Raw genomic sequence first — 17,500 nt, forward strand, 5'->3', positions numbered from 1 at the left:
GCCTTGTACATGTTTGCAAAATGTTTGGTATAGCGCCCCTAGTGGCGAAGCATCCACGAGCCGCTACTGCACTAAACCGAGGTCCTGACTGAATCTTGGTCGTTAAAGAACCCAGGACGCCTATCGCAAAGAGTAGAGGGTTCCCCGACGTTCCTGGCCAAATTCCCAATCAGGTCTCTGACATCAAGGCCACCTATTCATCCCTTCCCCTTAATTGGCTGATATCAATCCCTGTCTCCTGAGCCGTTCAGCCATTGTGTAGTGTGGTGTGTGCCTGGTGCCAGTGTATGGCAGCCATTGAGTCTGCGTAGCCCAAGGTTGGGTGCTACCAGTTGTGGTGAAGGAGGCAATCTCCACCCTACATTGTGGGGAGCGCTTTGAGTATCTAGAAAAGCGCTATATAAATGTAATGAATTATTATTATAAAGAATGCACCAAGTCAATATTTAGTTGCTGAGCAGTTTTTTTTTGCTGCACAAAGATAATCTTAAAAGGCTTTTATGCAGTAATTTCTGCCCTATAGACCTGTTCAGTGGAATTCCGTTGCTAGGGAACAGCTTGGACCCAAGTTTATTTCCTATCGGCAACAACAGGAAATACATTTGGTCCCATTTAGAATGTTTATTGTTCTGAAGGTTTTTTGATTGATTGATTGAATACTTTATTTTGACACAAATCGTATGACAAAAAAAACATTTTAAAAGACAAGACAATAACAGTGTCAATAACGCAGGTCAAAAATGGATAAAACACAATAAAGCCAAGGCTTGTTTCCATTGTGGTCCATACATGGAACATAAAAAGGCACAGAAACACAAATGGACATGTACACTGACAGGACACATTCTAAAAAAAAAGAAATTATAAAAAAACCTAACCTGACAACTCATACAGTACAGTTAACTAATGTTAAAAGAAAATCCGCAAACCCTTAAAAGCAACTCATGATAAAAGAAATAAAAGCCAAGTTATGATAAAAGAGATAAAAAAAACATTTTAAGACCAATTTGAGTTGCTGCTGAGCCATGTTTTTAGGGCGGATTTAAATCCGAGAGGGGAGTTCAGGAGTTTTAAAAATGTTGGCAGGGCATTCCACATTACCGTAGCAGAGTAAAAAAATGCATCTTTCCCCATGCATGTCCTGACTCTCGGCGGGACCAGGTCCGTGGGGCTTCCTCTTGTGGCGTGTTTGTGGACATCTCCTACTTTATTAAAATAATTGACTAGGTACTTGGGGACCGTTTCTTTTAGTACTTTAAAAACCAGTAGCATTTTAAGCTGGTGTACTCTTTCTTCAACCCTAAGCCATCCCAGCCTGCTAAAGTGGGCTGGCGTTAGGTGAGTCCTAAAGTGAAGGTTGTGCAGGAGTCTCACTAGTTTGTTTTGGGAGGTCCAGATTAACACATAGAGTCTGCGTTTATTATTTTGTATAACTTATATATTGTTTATATATATAAGATATATATTTTCACGTCATCTGTTTACCTACCAGTATTCATCATTCGCTTATTTGTATATGTTCCACTCTTAACGCCGTAGACAGCGTGAGCGCATGCGCGGGGTTCTTGGGACATGCCTGGACAGAGTGTGTGATATAGAAGAAATGTTTGGCAGCAGTAACAGGACGGCAAGCAACGTATCTTGACAGAGAGCTGTACAGCTAATTAGATACCACATAATATTGTCGAGCCACTATTGGCACAGTATAGTGACTTGTTCGAGTGAAGTAACGTTGAGAGACTTATAGCTGAACCCAGCAGCGTTCTGGATTTAACTACCTATTGAAGACGACATGCGGGTTGGCCTAAGTGTACAAGGGCTAACTAGCTAGCAACCATGCCAACGAGCTTTTTGGACTAATAGCTATTAATCCTGCCATCGGGCGCTAGGAATACAGGAACCCGGTCCGTACGAGACCCTCCTCACCAGCGACGACAGGATTATCCCAAGTTTGTCTGTGGCTCTCTGGAGTAGGAGCTCCAGAGAATTACCGTCTCCACCCGCCATCTTGCTTTCCCCGTGCTGCTCGCTTCTTCTCACTCCATTCCAAGCATCAATGGTCGAGTCCTCGTAGTTCAGGACTATCGTTACCTCTGACATCGTTGCATTGACATTATCGTATTAAAGGAGATCTGCGCTATGTATAATATGTATGCTTTCTATTACTATTAAAGTGATTATTCAACTTTGTATCACTGTCCCCTCGCAGTTAATAGAGTGTCCGCCATTTTGTGTACCTATACTGTCTGGCTAATTAATATTCTTTAGTAGTGGTTTAATCTAGCATTTCAATACAGTCAGGGTTGTGTAGCCCCTTAGCTACATTTATGTTGTCAAGTTTGAAAATGTCCAATGAAATAAATGGGATGATACCATGGATTATTATTTAAGTGGTACCATGACGACACATGACTTTGACTACGGCAGTACCATGGTAAAGTATTTAATATAGCGGGCCGGTACCACGATAAAACTAGCACCATGATCCTCTTTCTCTCTCACCTGTAGAAGGACCACTTGAGCAGGAAGAGTTTGGCGGCCTTGGGGAAGGCAGGGCTGTGTTGGTAGGGCTTTAGGACCTGTGAGACCACGCCGTCCAGCCAGGCGGCCCACTGCTCCAGTGAGTTCTGCTGCTGTAGCGTCAGCTTGAAGTCCTGCTCCAGCCGCTGGACCACACGGTCCTCACAACGACAGACCCAGGACGCCTGCTCCTGTGAGGGGGGGGGGGGGAGAGGGACGAAGAGAGATAGAGAGGGAGGTAGAGAGAGAGGGAGGGAGAGAGAGAGGGAGGGAGAACGAGAGAGAGAGATGGAGGGAGAGAGAGGGAGGGAGGGAGAGAGAGGGAGAGGTTGATTAGTCAGTTTGATAATATGACATGTAATAAGGAGACATAATAATACACAGGGGTTTCTTAAACTAATGACCTCTATTAAGATGGTGTTTTAATGAGACTGGTTCCTAGATGATGGAGACTGTTTTTTCATTCTTTTTAAATGGGGCCTGAACAAGTTTAAGGAGTACATCATCACTTTTATCATAAGACTACCGTTCATTACAAGAGCACAACACCAATGCAAGGATGAAACATAGCAGACTCAGGAACAGCTTCTATATCATATCATATAAACTCTCAACTCCATTGCCTACACCCTAGGCTGTTTTGAACTTCGAACTCTGTTGCCTATGTAACGGAGGTACCGTATGAGGCGCGTTTGGGACAAAAGCCTGACTAATACAAGACACCGCCTATCCAAAGCCTGACTTATACAGGACACCGCCTATCCAGTTATCCTGCGCGACCCAGTTGGTCCGTGAGAGAGGGCCAGTTGGTGCGCCGATTGGGACAAAAGCCTGTCGAATACGAGACACCGAGGTCCAGTTGGTCCGCGCGCACCGACATGTTTTTTCGAATACAGACACCGAGGTCCAGTTGGTCTGCGCTCGCCGACATGTTTTTTCGAATACAGACACCGAGGTCCAGTTGGTCCGCACGCGCTGACATGTTTTGAGGCCCAGATGGGTCCGCGGGCCACCCAGATGGGTATCGCTCGCGGACCAACACTTAAAAGAATAAAGTGGTGTAGGCATACTCCTTAATTTATGCACTTACAATCACCAGAAAGGCTTTCGAAATGCCATGTTGGCCTCAATATTTTCAAAACAAATTATATGAAAAGGTTATGAAATGAACAACATAAACAAGAATGTGATAAAATATGTAATAAAAACGGAACTCAGACTGTATCTGTATTACATGTCATATATGTTATGATGAATTGAAAATAGGGGACCCGGACGTAAACAAGACGAAAGTCTTTCTCTGGTCTGCATCCCCTTAACAATTGTATGTATTGTAAGCCTACTGTACTGTACCCATTCTGCAATCTGTTTTCAATCAATCTATCTCAACGCATACATTTGATCGTAGAAATCGTGACGTCAGAGTGTCTTCGATAATGTTGGGGGTCCTTAATTCCTGTATGCGAATTCTTATTGGCATCATGCACTATCATCATCATCCGTATCAACTAACATTACAAGTACATTAGAGGAGGAAGTTGGACACATGTTTCATCATTAAATGTCAGCAGATAATCAAAACTAGCTAGTATGATGATTGCTATAGCTTAAAAAAAACGGTATGCCCTGGTATGTATGTGACAAAATAAACCTTAGTAAGGCAAGTATCCCTTTACTTGAAGTGAACAAAGTGCTTCTCATGTACTCATGTGTACAAGTTCATATTATGGTCTACAAATGGTAATGTTAGTATATTAGTATACTAGTATTTAATGATGAAACATGTGTCCAACTTCCTCCTCTAATGTACTTGTAATGTTAGTTGATACGGATGATGATGATAGTGCATGATGCCAATAAGAATTCGCATACAGGAATTAAGGACCCCCAACATTATCGAAGACACTCTGACGTCACGATTTCTACGATCAAACGTATGCGTTGAGATAGATTGATTGAAAACAGATTGCAGAATGGGTACAGTACAGTACAGCTCAATACATACAATTGTTAAGGGGATGCAGACCAGAGAAAGACTTTCGTCTTGTTTACGTCATATATGTTATGATGAATTGAAAATGGGGGACCCTGATGTAAACAAGACGAAAGTCTTTCTCTGGTCTGCATCCCCTTAACAATTGTATGTATTGAGCTGTACTGTACTGTACCCATTCTGCAATCTGTTAATAAACTTTTCAATCAATCAATCAATCACGTCCGGGTCCCCCATTTTCAATTCATCATAACATATGACATGTAATACAAATACAGTCTGAGCTCCGTTTTTATTACATATTTTATCACATTCTTGTTTATGTTGTTCATTTCATAACCTTTTCATATAATTTGTTTTGAAAATATTGAGGCCAACATGGCATTTCGAAAGCCTTTCTGGTGATTGTAAGTGCATAAATTAAGGAGTACACCACTTTATTCTTTTAAGTGTTGGTCCACGAGCGATACCCATCTGGGTGGCCCGCGGACCCATCTGGGCCTCTCTCGCCGGACATCTGGGCCTCTCGCGCGTACCAAAAGTTGTCCGCGCGCGCGTGTAGCAGAGTGAAGTTGTTATGCTAGAATCATGGACAGAAACTGTTATACTTTATCTTAAATAAGTAGGTCAAAACGGAAACACTCTTACTTTGAAGGAACAAAGTGGAACAAAGTGGACCGAGCCCACTTTAGTGTTATGGAGGGGTGTCTTGATTATTACTTCATATTAATTTCCTCACATTGAGTTACCAATTCTCCAAACGAAATCCCTTTTGGGTCTTTTATAATGGGTTTAGAGAAGATAGGATATCTTTCCATTGAATATCTGTTGTATTGTAAATACGTTCAACTAATGTATAAAATGGTTTCGCCGGTTTGTTGACGAGACACACGCTGACGGAAGTGCTCGCTCTCTTTGTGTTTGTTGAGGACGAGAGCAAGAGGTATGCGCTTCCGTTTATCTAATATTGGATTTAACTGCTTTGTATAAATTGTAAAACTGATTTAGGTTTTGGTTTTGGTACTGAAATACCCTGTTGTGTAATGACATTAATTCGCCCTGTGTAAAACAGCCATAGTATGTTCGTGTGCTAACTCAGTATTCTGTTTGGTAATATCAGGTGGAGTGCACTTTGATGACGGTCGCTAACGCCGCCATGTGTTGTGTACGTGCTGTTTTGATTAACAGGTATGAACCGTTGGTTTTGTATTTTGGTTTAATTAATGCTTACACACTGTCTTTTATTTCATATTGTTTTGTATGTTTTTGCTGAAGCTAACTTGCACTGAGCTAAATGTATCTAATGGTCGTGACTGTAGACGGCGCGCTGTTTTAAATGTGCGCGCGCGCTCTTTGTGTTTGTTGAGGACGAGAGCAAGAGGTGGAGTGCACTTTGATGACGGTCGCTAACGCCGCCATGTGTTGTGTACGTGCTGTTTTGATTAACAGGATTGCCAAATAAACAACCACCAAATGGGTACCATTGTCTGAGTGTCTACGTCCACCTCACACCAGACACAACGCAGAATTCATCACGCTACAACTGGTGCCGAGACAACCGGATCAACTGGTCAGCAGAGGCCGACCACCGGTGTAGCTGGAGAGACGTGGAGGCTTCAGGGGCGGCCTAGACGCGTGGATGCTGCTGGCGCGACCTAGTCACGGGGACGCTGCATTCGCCGCCTGGTCCTGAGGTCTGTTCCTGAGGAGGCTGGAGAGCACTGAATCCTTTGAAAAAGAGTCTCTAATCAAGTTTACTGATTTCGAGTGTGTTACCCAAAACACACTGAAGAGTAAAACGGTAAAAGTACCATTTGATATTGAAAATGACTTTGAATGAAGGAAACACTCCTACAAGGGACTTGAATGTGGGGAGAGGGAGAGGGGTTCTCGATTACACACCGGTTATGCAGTCTACTCCGGGGAGTCAAGGTGGCTCAGGTTCCTCTAGTCCTGAAAGGAGGAGTGTAGAGGGTCACTTAGAGGGAAATGCCCAATCGTTACTTTTCACTCCGGTTGTTCCCTCACCTGGTGAAATCAACAACACTAGTGTTGAAACATCCCCCAGTCAAATGGCCAATTTGATAAGATCCATTGGGTCAGAAATAGGGGAAGCTATTAGGATGACGTTAATGCAGAACACAATCACGGGGATTTCACCTGTATTAGCTTCTCAAAATCCCCAACAGACGTTCCAACCTGACCAATGTGGGAATACTGTGATTGATGCATCCAAAATGAACCTTGTGTTACGTTCAGATGCAAATGCCCCACCCTATTTTAGAGGGGACAGCACGGATAAGTGTTCTGTTTTTGAGTGGGAGGAACTCATGAGGACGTATCTCAGAAAGAAAAATAACTGTACTGGAACTGAACAAGTGGAGGAGGTTATGAACAAGCTAATGGGGAGGGCCCGGGACGTTACCAAAGTATGGCTGCGTAGTAACTCAACTGTCAGTGAGGTGGGTGTTATTTTTAGCATTTTGAGACAACATTTTGGTGATATTATTCACTCAGATCTTCCATTAGCTGACTTTTATGCAGTCAAAGCATATACAAGCGAGAATCCTCTTGACTATTGGATTAGGCTTAACAAAGCAGCAGAAGCCACAGAGCAGTGTCTTCTTAGTAAGGGGGAATCTCAGACTAGCCTGAGCAAGCATCTAGTTCTCATGTTCATCCGTAACTGCCCCGATAAGGAGTTGTCCTTAGTGTTCAAGAGTAAGCCATCTCGTGAGTGGACAGCAGGTGAGGTGCAGGGACATTTGGATGAATATTTGAGAGAACATAGAGCGAGTCGAGGTCGGTTGACACAACAAGTGGTCGCCATTGAGTCATCACAGGAGAGGGTGGTTGTTAATCACGAACAAAGCGCGTCCCCTGTGGCTGTCAGTAGTCCAGAGCTAGAGCAGCTGACGCCTGTAGCTGAGAATAACACAATGGATAGGGTTCTGAGAGTGTTAGAAATGGCGTTAGGCAACAACACTCAGTCTGTACAAAATGGTCCTTATGTACAAAATGGCCCCCATAGACAGCTCCCCAGACCTTCTCAAGAATGTCAGGTTTGTGGCAGTTCGGAGCACGATACTAGGACACATTGCAGGACGCACAGGCTGTGTTTCAAGTGTCTGAGTCCAGGGCATATTGGTATCTATTGTGGGCAGACCACTCCTAGACAGCCCCCTGGTCAGAGACAGGCTGGTCCTCCCCAGGGAAACTAGCCGGCCCTCGTTCAAAGGAGGACAATGTGGGCCCCTATGGTTTTTCCTCCAATTGCAATGATGATATCCAGTCTGTATATACGTCTGTTTGTGAAGCAGCACCCAAAGACAAGACAGTAATTATGCAGAATGTGACCAGAACATCCCAAAGTGACAGTTTATTTTTCACCACCGTATTGACAGGAGACAAGGTTGAGTTACAGGGGATGTTAGATAGTGGATCCATGGCTACTTCTTTGCGCGCTGATGTGGTTCCTCGGCTGAGGGAGGCAGGAGTAGTGACGGGTGATCTAATATCGACCACCAATGTTGTTCTTGTGGGGTGTGGTGGGAAACAAACTAGCCCGGTGGGAACGTGTGAGCTGAAACTTAAGCTCTACGGTTTTGAATACATAGTACCAGTATTGATAGTGGAGGGTCAGGTAGATGAGCTCATTATAGGCACCAATGTGATGAAGCCCTTAATTAGGCAGTTCAAATCCACGGGGGCCTACTGGCGCATATTGGGAAAAGCTGAGTCACCATGTCAGGACGAAAACAGTCAGTTTATCAGGTTCATGGCCAATCTTGAGAGATGGAGGGGGGAGGAAATTCCTGACAAAGTGGGAACAGTCAAGTTGAAACAGGCCGTAACACTTGAACCGATGAGTGAGCATGTAGTGTGGGGTCGTCTCCCACCCAAGACAAAACTGTCTATGGGAAGTACTGTTATCGTTGAGCCCAGCGCCTCTCGGTGTGTGCACCGTAACATACTAGTTGGCAGGGTAGTTACACCTCTCTGGGGGGATGGGTGGCTTCCTGTCAAGATTATCAATCCGACTAATAAGGCTATCACCTTGAGAAGAAATGCAAAAGTGGCTGACGTATATCCATGCATTGCATTAGAAGATTTTGACAATGATACGGACACTTCAGTCCACCAGAATGCCGGTAGAGTGAGTAGTGGCAGCTCTCACGGCAGTCTGACAGCTAGGAGTTGTGATAGCAACCATATAGCTAGGGGGAACGATAGACTGGCTAGTCTAGGGCTCCAGAACCTGTCAGTTGATGACTGTCAGGTCTCATCAGTCTGGAAAGAGAGACTGACTGATTTAATTGAGAACTATGAGGATGTGTTTTCTAGACACCGGTTGGATTGTGGTGAGGCTGGTGGCTTCTGTCACCGTATCCGACTGACTGACGATCGGCCCTTCCGGTTACCTTACCGGAGGCTCTCCCCCGCCCATTACCAGAAGTTGAGAGAGACTGTGAACGAGATGGAGGACAGGGAGATAATTAGGAAGTCGAGTAGTGAGTATGCCTCCCCCCTTGTTCTTTGCTGGAAAAAGAATGGGGAATTGAGATTGTGCACAGATTTCAGGTGGTTAAACGCTCGTACCGTGAAAGATGCACATCCATTACCTCATCAAGCAGATGTACTTGCAGGCAATGCCTTTTTCAGTTCCATGGATTTGACATCCGGGTATTACAATGTCCCACTGCATGAGGATGATAAGAAATACACTGCGTTTTCCTCTCCTCTCGGTTTACATGAATATAACCGTATGCCCCAGGGGCTGTGTAACAGTCCAGCTACGTTCATGAGAATGATGCTCACAATCTTTGGTGATCAGAACTCACTGAGTCTTCTTTGCTACTTAGATGACCTTCTGGTCTTTGGCAAGTCGGAAGAAGAGAGCTTGCAGAGGCTGGAGATGGTATTTCAGCGTTTACGAGAACACAACCTGAAGTTGTCTCCATCTAAGTGTCAGTTTCTGAGAAAGTCACTGACGTTTTTGGGACACATTGTTTCTCGGGAGGGGATAGCCACAGACCCCGATAAGGTGCAGGCGATAGTGGGTGTGACGGAGAGCGATATTATGGAGTCGGATGGGGTCACCCCGTCTGCCAATAAGATCCGGTCATTTTTAGGAATGATGGTGTATTATCAGCATTACATTGAGAACTGCTCTGTAGTTGCAAGACCACTGTTTCAGTTGACCACGGGTGTGAAGAAGCCACGGAGAGGCAAAGAAAAAAGCAAGAGAGCTGCCCCCCTTCGTAGGCTTAGTGCAGCAGACTGGACTGCGGAGTGCAGGGAGGCCTTTGAGGCGTTAAAAGCTGCATTGGTGGGACAAACTCTGTTGGCTCACCCTGACTTTTCTCAGCCATTTTTATTGTCTGTAGATGCATCCACTAGTGGACTGGGAGCTGTGCTTTCACAAGTGCAGGAAGGGTGTAGCACAGCCAGGCCCATAGCTTTTGCTAGTAAATCTCTGAATCATGCTCAGTCTAAATATCCCGCTCATAGGCTTGAGTTTCTCGCCATGAAATGGGCTATACACGACAAGTTTAGCCATTGGCTGCGAGGACATAAATTTACAGTGTGGACAGACAATAATCCCCTTAAGTACATCCTCACAAAGCCAAAACTCGATGCATGTGAGCAGAGATGGGTGGCGAAGCTGGCACCTTTTGATTTTGACATTCAGTACATTCCTGGGCCTAAAAATACAGTAGCTGATGCACTGAGCAGGGAGCCGTTTGCTAAACCTAGGGTGATGCACAGGCTGACAAGGACCTCGTATGATGTCTTGTTGAGGGAGGCTAGAGGTTTGGAGGTGGATGACGTGCAGAACATGTTCCGTCTTACCTGTGAGGAACCAGAGGTGAGGAGGAAGGGCCTAGGGTTGTCCACTCAGAGTTCAGTTAAGGCCAGTGGTGAGGTGGGTAGTGACAGTGGGAGCATATCCCGTGAAGAGGTATCTGCTGTACTCCACACACATCGCTGTTGGGAGGATGGCGCCGCTATGAGAGCAGTCTCTCATGTGCAGCAGCTAGAAAGGTTGGTGTCCATGGGACAGAGCCCATTGCCTGTCCTCACTCATGAGGAATTATACGACAGGCAGTGCCAGGACCCTGTTACTGGTAGAGTCAAATTCTTTGTAGATAGAGGCCGCCGCCCATCTCGAAGAGAGAGAGTTCATGAGTCGAAAGAAACAAACCGCACATTGAGACAGTGGGGAAAACTCACAACAAAATTGGGAGTGTTGTACCGTGTTTCAAAACACGTTGTGAGTGGGAAGAAGGTCTTCCAATATGTTGTACCGAGCGCTCTGAGAGGACAGGTGCTGCAAGGGGTACATGATGAGGCCGGGCACCAGGGCCAGCAGCGCACATTGTGGCTCACTAGACAACGTTTCTATTGGGACTCCATGGAAAAGGATGTCAAAGAATATGTGAGTCATTGTAAGAGATGTGTACTGAGCAAAGCGCCTGAGCCGGAGGCGAGGGCTCCGCTGGTATCTATAGTCACCACTGCACCACTGGAGTTGGTGTGTATTGACTTTTGGTCGGCTGAGGATGCCAATAATAAGTCCATTGATGTGCTTGTTATAACTGACCATTTTACCAAACTAGCGTGTGCTTATCCGTGTCCCAATCAAACTGCAAAGACAGTGGCCAGAGTGCTCTGGAATAACTTTTTTTCTGTTTATGGTTTTGCAGCCTGCATTCATAGCGACAGAGGAGCTAATTTTGAGAGTGCACTCATAGCAGAAATGCTTCAGATGGCAGGGGTTGAAAAATCCCATACCACGCCATACCATCCTATGGGAAATGGACAAGTAGAACGTCTAAACCGCACTTTAGGTAGTATGATCCGTGCTTTGCCACCTCGTTCCAAGGTGAAATGGCCTCAGATGTTGAACACTTTGACGTTTGCTTATAATTGCACAGTGCATGAGACCACGGGGGTCCCACCCTTCTTTTTGATGTTTGGCCGCACTCCAAGATTACCTGTCGATGTCATGTTTCAGAGTGTCCTTTTAGATGGAGATACGGTGGATGTGGATAAGTATGTCCAGTCACTGGGAAAGGATCTAAGGGAAGCGATGGCACTTGCTCAAAAGCATGCTGAGAAGCAACAGACCAGGCAAGCTGAGGTGTATAACAGACAGTTAAAGGGACATGCGGTAGAGAAGGGGGATCGGGTTTTACTGGCAAATAAGGGGGAGCGAGGCAAGAAAAAGCTAGCTGACCGCTGGGAGAGTGCCGTCTATACTGTAGTGTGTAAAAACAGTGGGCTGAATGTATACAGTATCCGTCATCCTGTCACAGGGAGGATTAAGACTGTTCATAGGAACTTGATTATGCCCGTCAATTTCCTGCCTCTGCCGTCATGGGATGAGCCAGAGATTGAGGTGTCTATTCCTGGCACTGTTCCGAGTGAGGAAATGACAGATGATTCTGTTGAGGATGAGCTGAGGACTGCCCGGTGGGTTGCTCATCTTCCTGAGTCCAGTGTGGAGGGGGTAGTAGATACCACGACAGGGATGGGTGTATCAGAGCCAGCAGAGGAGCAGGTGGGGAGCATGAGTAGTGATCAACATCATAGAATTACACTTGAGTCACATAATGGTGAGGAGCAGGAGTGTAAACTGAAGAAACCACGCCACTTTTGGATGGAGGGACCAGATGCAGATGTTGAATCAGAGGAGTCATACTCTGTAATTGTTTATCAGGACAGTGATCAGTCGTCAGACACGACGACTGTGGAATCAGGCACTGAGGACATGATGGCTCCGGGGAAGGCCCCCTGTAGTTCATCCTTACTTGTTCCAGTGTGTGAACCTGAGTCGGTTATGTCGGGCACTGAGGACATGATGGCTCCGGGGAAGGCCCCCTGTAGCTCATCCTTACTTGTTCCAGTGTGTGAACCGGGGTCGGCCATTGTCACTGTCAAACCGAGTGTAGTTGGGGTACCTCAAGGGGTTTACACTAGGCTGGGGAGGTTCATCAGGCCAGTTAACAGGCTCATTCAGACGATGGCTGTACAGAGAGTCAGGACTCTGCTGTCATCTTAAAAGGTGATTCAAATTTTTTTTTGGTGATTCTTTTTATTCATAATTTTTTTCCCTTTCATTGATTTTGCTGTTTGATTTTCTTTGGGTCATACGGTTACGGTTGTCTATTGCATTAGACATGATTTGGTAATTTTGGTGTATTCCATGGTATGAATATGTACATGGCATGTTTTTTTTGCCTGTGGTTAGGTGAGGGGCTCGCTACCCTTTATTTTTCCTGATCCTTTATCGGATAGCTTTTGAGCTGGTCAACCTATTTTCTAGGTTTAGAATTAAGGGAATACACTGAGTTACATGTGACGCGTTGATTCATTGTGATTTTTTTTTATTATTTTCTGTTTCTTTGGTTTATACTTACGCTGTTGAGTTGATTGAAGGGAACACTGTCCATGGTCTGGCATAAGTCAGTGGGGGAGTATGTAGCAGAGTGAAGTTGTTATGCTAGAATCATGGACAGAAACTGTTATACTTTATCTTAAATAAGTAGGTCAAAACGGAAACACTCTTACTTTGAAGGAACAAAGTGGAACAAAGTGGACCGAGCCCACTTTAGTGTTATGGAGGGGTGTCTTGATTATTACTTCATATTAATTTCCTCACATTGAGTTACCAATTCTCCAAACGAAATCCCTTTTGGGTCTTTTATAATGGGTTTAGAGAAGATAGGATATCTTTCCATTGAATATCTGTTGTATTGTAAATACGTTCAACTAATGTATAAAATGGTTTCGCCGGTTTGTTGACGAGACACACGCTGACGGAAGTGCTCGCTCTCTTTGTGTTTGTTGAGGACGAGAGCAAGAGGTATGCGCTTCCGTTTATCTAATATTGGATTTAACTGCTTTGTATAAATTGTAAAACTGATTTAGGTTTTGGTTTTGGTACTGAAATACCCTGTTGTGTAATGACATTAATTCGCCCTGTGTAAAACAGCCATAGTACGTTCGTGTGCTAACTCAGTATTCTGTTTGGTAATATCAGGTGGAGTGCACTTTGATGACGGTCGCTAACGCCGCCATGTGTTGTGTACGTGCTGTTTTGATTAACAGGTATGAACCGTTGGTTTTGTATTTTGGTTTAATTAATGCTTACACACTGTCTTTTATTTCATATTGTTTTGTATGTTTTTGCTGAAGCTAACTTGCACTGAGCTAAATGTATCTAATGGTCGTGACTGTAGACGGCGCGCTGTTTTAAATGTGCGCGCGCGCGCTCTTTGTGTTTGTTGAGGACGAGAGCAAGAGGTGGAGTGCACTTTGATGACGGTCGCTAACGCCGCCATGTGTTGTGTACGTGCTGTTTTGATTAACAGGATTGCCAAATAAACAACCACCAAATGGGTACCATTGTCTGAGTGTCTACGTCCACCTCACACCAGACACAACGCAGAATTCATCACGCTACACGCGGATCAAAACATGTCAGCGCGCGCGGACCAACTGGACCTCGGTGTCTGTATTCGACAAAACATGTCGGCGCGCGCAGACCAACTGGACCTCGGTGTCTGTATTCGAAAAAACATGTCGGCGCGCGCAGACCAACTGGACCTCGGTGTCTGTATTCGAAAAAACATGTCGGCGCGCGCGGACCAACTGGACCTCGGTGTCTCGTATTCGACAGGCTTTTGTCCCAATCGGCGCACAAACTGGCCCTCTCTCGCGGACCAACTGGGTCGCGCAGGATAACTGGATAGGCGGTGTCCTGTATAAGTCAGGCTTTGGATAGGCGGTGTCTTGTATTAGTCAGGCTTTTGTCCCAAACGGCGCCTCATAGTACCGCAGTATATCCACAGTCACGTGGTACAAGTAGTTCGGTGGCTGTGGATGGTAAGCGGTACTGCAAGTAAACTCACTCCCCAGAGGCATCCAAACTGAGCGCTTAGGAGGGATATCCTTTCTTGGCGCAGCGGTTTGTGATGTCGGCCCCGGTGCAGAGAGACCGGGGTTCAACTCCCACTCAGGGCGATCCCTTAACAGGGGTCGAATGGGAATTTGAAACACAACGCAGAGCAATACGAGACCGGTTACACCTATACTCAATATATACCTGCCTACCGCTTTCACAGTCTACAACTGCCTTACACTGTAATCATAAGTAACTACCTACCTCAAATTATAGTATACCCATATAATACATGATATCTGTATGATAGCATGTACAACAATGGCGTATATATATATATATTTATACTTACCGTATATATATATTTATCCACATCTGTCTGTATATACCTGCGTATAATCCTTTCTATATACCTATTTAGATACTATATCTGTACATATCCCTTACTGGTTATACCACTGGTTAGTATGACTTACTACCATAGGTCCTCATTCTCGAACGGACATACGTAAAACTTACCAAGGAATTCCTTCGTAACTGGATTTACGTACTTATTCGGCATTCTCGAAAAGCCTCGTATTGTAAATTATTTGTAGGATTTACATAGGATTTACGTACTTGAAAAGGCAGTCGTAAATCGGACAGACCAGAGGCAGCTGTCGCATCTTTTCACCTGCACAGCGCGATCTCTCAGCGGCGAGGGTCTGCGTGGGAGGGACAGGCCGCCCCCGTCGCTTCCTGATTCTGTTGCGCAGGCGCACCAACCGACCTGTAGGAGTCGCTGTCCACAACGTCCGATCCCCACCCCACCAGCTTCCCACCCCTAACACTGCCAATTGCGTTAGTATGAACGACCAGCCAAGCTGGTAGCAATGCCGAGAGCTGGGCTCGAACCCAGCATCTCCTGCATTAGTGGCGAGCGCCTTGCCCACTGCGCCAGTTAGCCGCCCACCACAATAGACTATTAATATTCCATATACCTTCTTGTTATTATGATATTATTTATTGTTGGTTTTATTTATTTATTACATTGCTTGCGCACATCTAAGAGCCAGTGTAGAAACAGCTTGATTGTACTTACATTTGCACTCTGGTTGGATACCAAACTTATTTGCGTTGTATTGTACTTGTGCTGTATGGTGACAATACATTTGAATCTAATCTAATAAAATTTTAGGAGATTATATAAAAGATTATTATTATCATCTGGAGTCGCAAATCGCTGGCGCGCTATGGAGCGAGCGAGCGTGTACAGTATCAGCTGCTGCATCGTTAATGAACTATAGATTTATATGGAATTAGTTCATCTATTCTTAGTCTATTCCACTATATCGCACGATTGGGTTATTAAGATGCAGCAGGTGAGGCAGGAGGCTTAGTGAAGATACTGTACATACACTTGGGCAGTCGTTCAGTATTGTGTGTGTGTGTGTGTGCTTGCGTGCTGCCAAACCTCGCCTTATAAGGAGCTGGTGGGGCGTGTCTGTATGCAAAATCAATCAACGAGAACGCGCATTTGAGTTTAAGAATGAGTGAGAGTTGAATTATTTCATTAGTGGGAACCCAGCTACGAAGATTTTGGCCACATACGTAAACCGTTTAGTGCATTCAGGAATCCGGAGGAGGATTTCCGTAAATCTGTTGGTACGAAATCTTTACCAAGATACTTACGAACACGGTCGAGAATGAGGACCACCATAGTGTCTTTATACCTGTATCACTATTAATAATACTGTAGTAATAATACTACAACACACTGTACATACATCTGATTAGCACTATTACTCAGTAATACTCATTTGTGTATTTTATATTGAGTTTAATCACCTGTACATTGTATGTTACTATTGCACTTTACTGTTACATTTGTACTCTGGTTGGATGCCAAACCTCTTTTCGTTGTACTGTACTTGTGCTGTATAATGACAATACATTTGAATCTAATCTATATACTTTGAAAGTGAGTTAGCCTCTACACAATGAGTCCCATATTTCTTCTAAATTGACATGTTTGCATTGTTAGCATCGCTCATTGAAACCATGGGGCATCACTAACAGTAAGCTTGCAGCTAGCTGTTCCCCATGGTTTCAATGAGGGATGCTAACAATTCTAACGAGACACAAATTACAATGTAAAAATATAAAGATATCTCCTTCGTGTTATTCCACACGGAGGCACCACCGACCTGTACATTAGCGAAGTCCACCCGGTTGAGGTCAGAGAGCATCTGGTTGATCTGGGCAGTGTTCTGGAGGACGGCACGCGCCGCCTGGGCCAGGTGGTTCAGACTGGTGTAGCGACGCAGCGTCTGGGCAAAGGCACTGGCTGATGTCACCTGAGAGAGAGAGAGGGGGGGGGGGCAGAAATACAATGGACTTTTGTCTTGGTGACAATGGTGCAGAGACATTCAATAACATTAAAAGTTCCCATAATATGAAAGACACACATGGTACAATGACAGCAGAACTACTTGTACAGCACACAGATGCAGCATGACAAACAATAGGTAGCAGTGTGTAGCATACGATAGGTAGCAGTGTAGCATACAATAGGTAGCAGTGTAGCATACAACAATAGGTAGCAATGTAGCGTACAATAGGTAGCAGTGTAGCGTACAATAGGTAGCAGTGTAGCGTACAATAGGTAGCAGTGTAGCGTACAATAGGTAGCAGTGTAGCATACAACAATAGGTAGCAGTGTAGCGTACAATAGGTAGCAGTGTAGCGTACAATAGGTAGCAGTGTAGCGTACAATAGGTAGCAGTGTAGCGTACAATAGGTAGCAGTGTAGCGTACAATAGGTAGCAGTGTAGCGTACAATAGGTAGCAGTGTAGCGTACAATAGGGTACAATAGGTAGCAGTGTAGCATACAACAATAGGTAGCAATGTAGCGTACAATAGGTAGCAGTGTAGCGTACAATAGGTAGCAGTGTAGCGTACAATAGGTAGCAGTGTAGCGTACAATAGGTAGCAGTGTAGCGTACAATAGGTAGCAGTGTAGCGTACAACAATAGGCTGCACTCATTCGGTATAAAAAGATGACAAACCGGAGATTTTTCGTTGGAGATTTTTGTCAGAG

General features: G+C 44.8%; 1 protein-coding gene across 1 annotated transcript in view; it reads right to left on the bottom strand.

Annotated features, from left to right (window-relative positions):
• Window positions 1-2,498: 2,498 nt before the first annotated feature.
• The window catches only part of rfx1a (regulatory factor X, 1a (influences HLA class II expression)), a gene marked incomplete at both ends in the record, with an annotated part of 41,258 nt that continues 26,256 nt past the window's right edge, over window positions 2,499-17,500 (bottom strand). Inside the window, 2 exon segments of the mRNA XM_084329152.1 lie at window positions 2,499-2,711; window positions 16,607-16,756. Of these exon segments, the coding sequence (XP_084185278.1) occupies window positions 2,499-2,711; window positions 16,607-16,756 (363 nt within the window).

This window comes from Notolepis coatsorum (assembly GCF_963971535.1).
Source record: "Notolepis coatsorum genome assembly, chromosome: 14".
NCBI lineage: Eukaryota > Metazoa > Chordata > Actinopteri > Aulopiformes > Paralepididae > Notolepis > Notolepis coatsorum.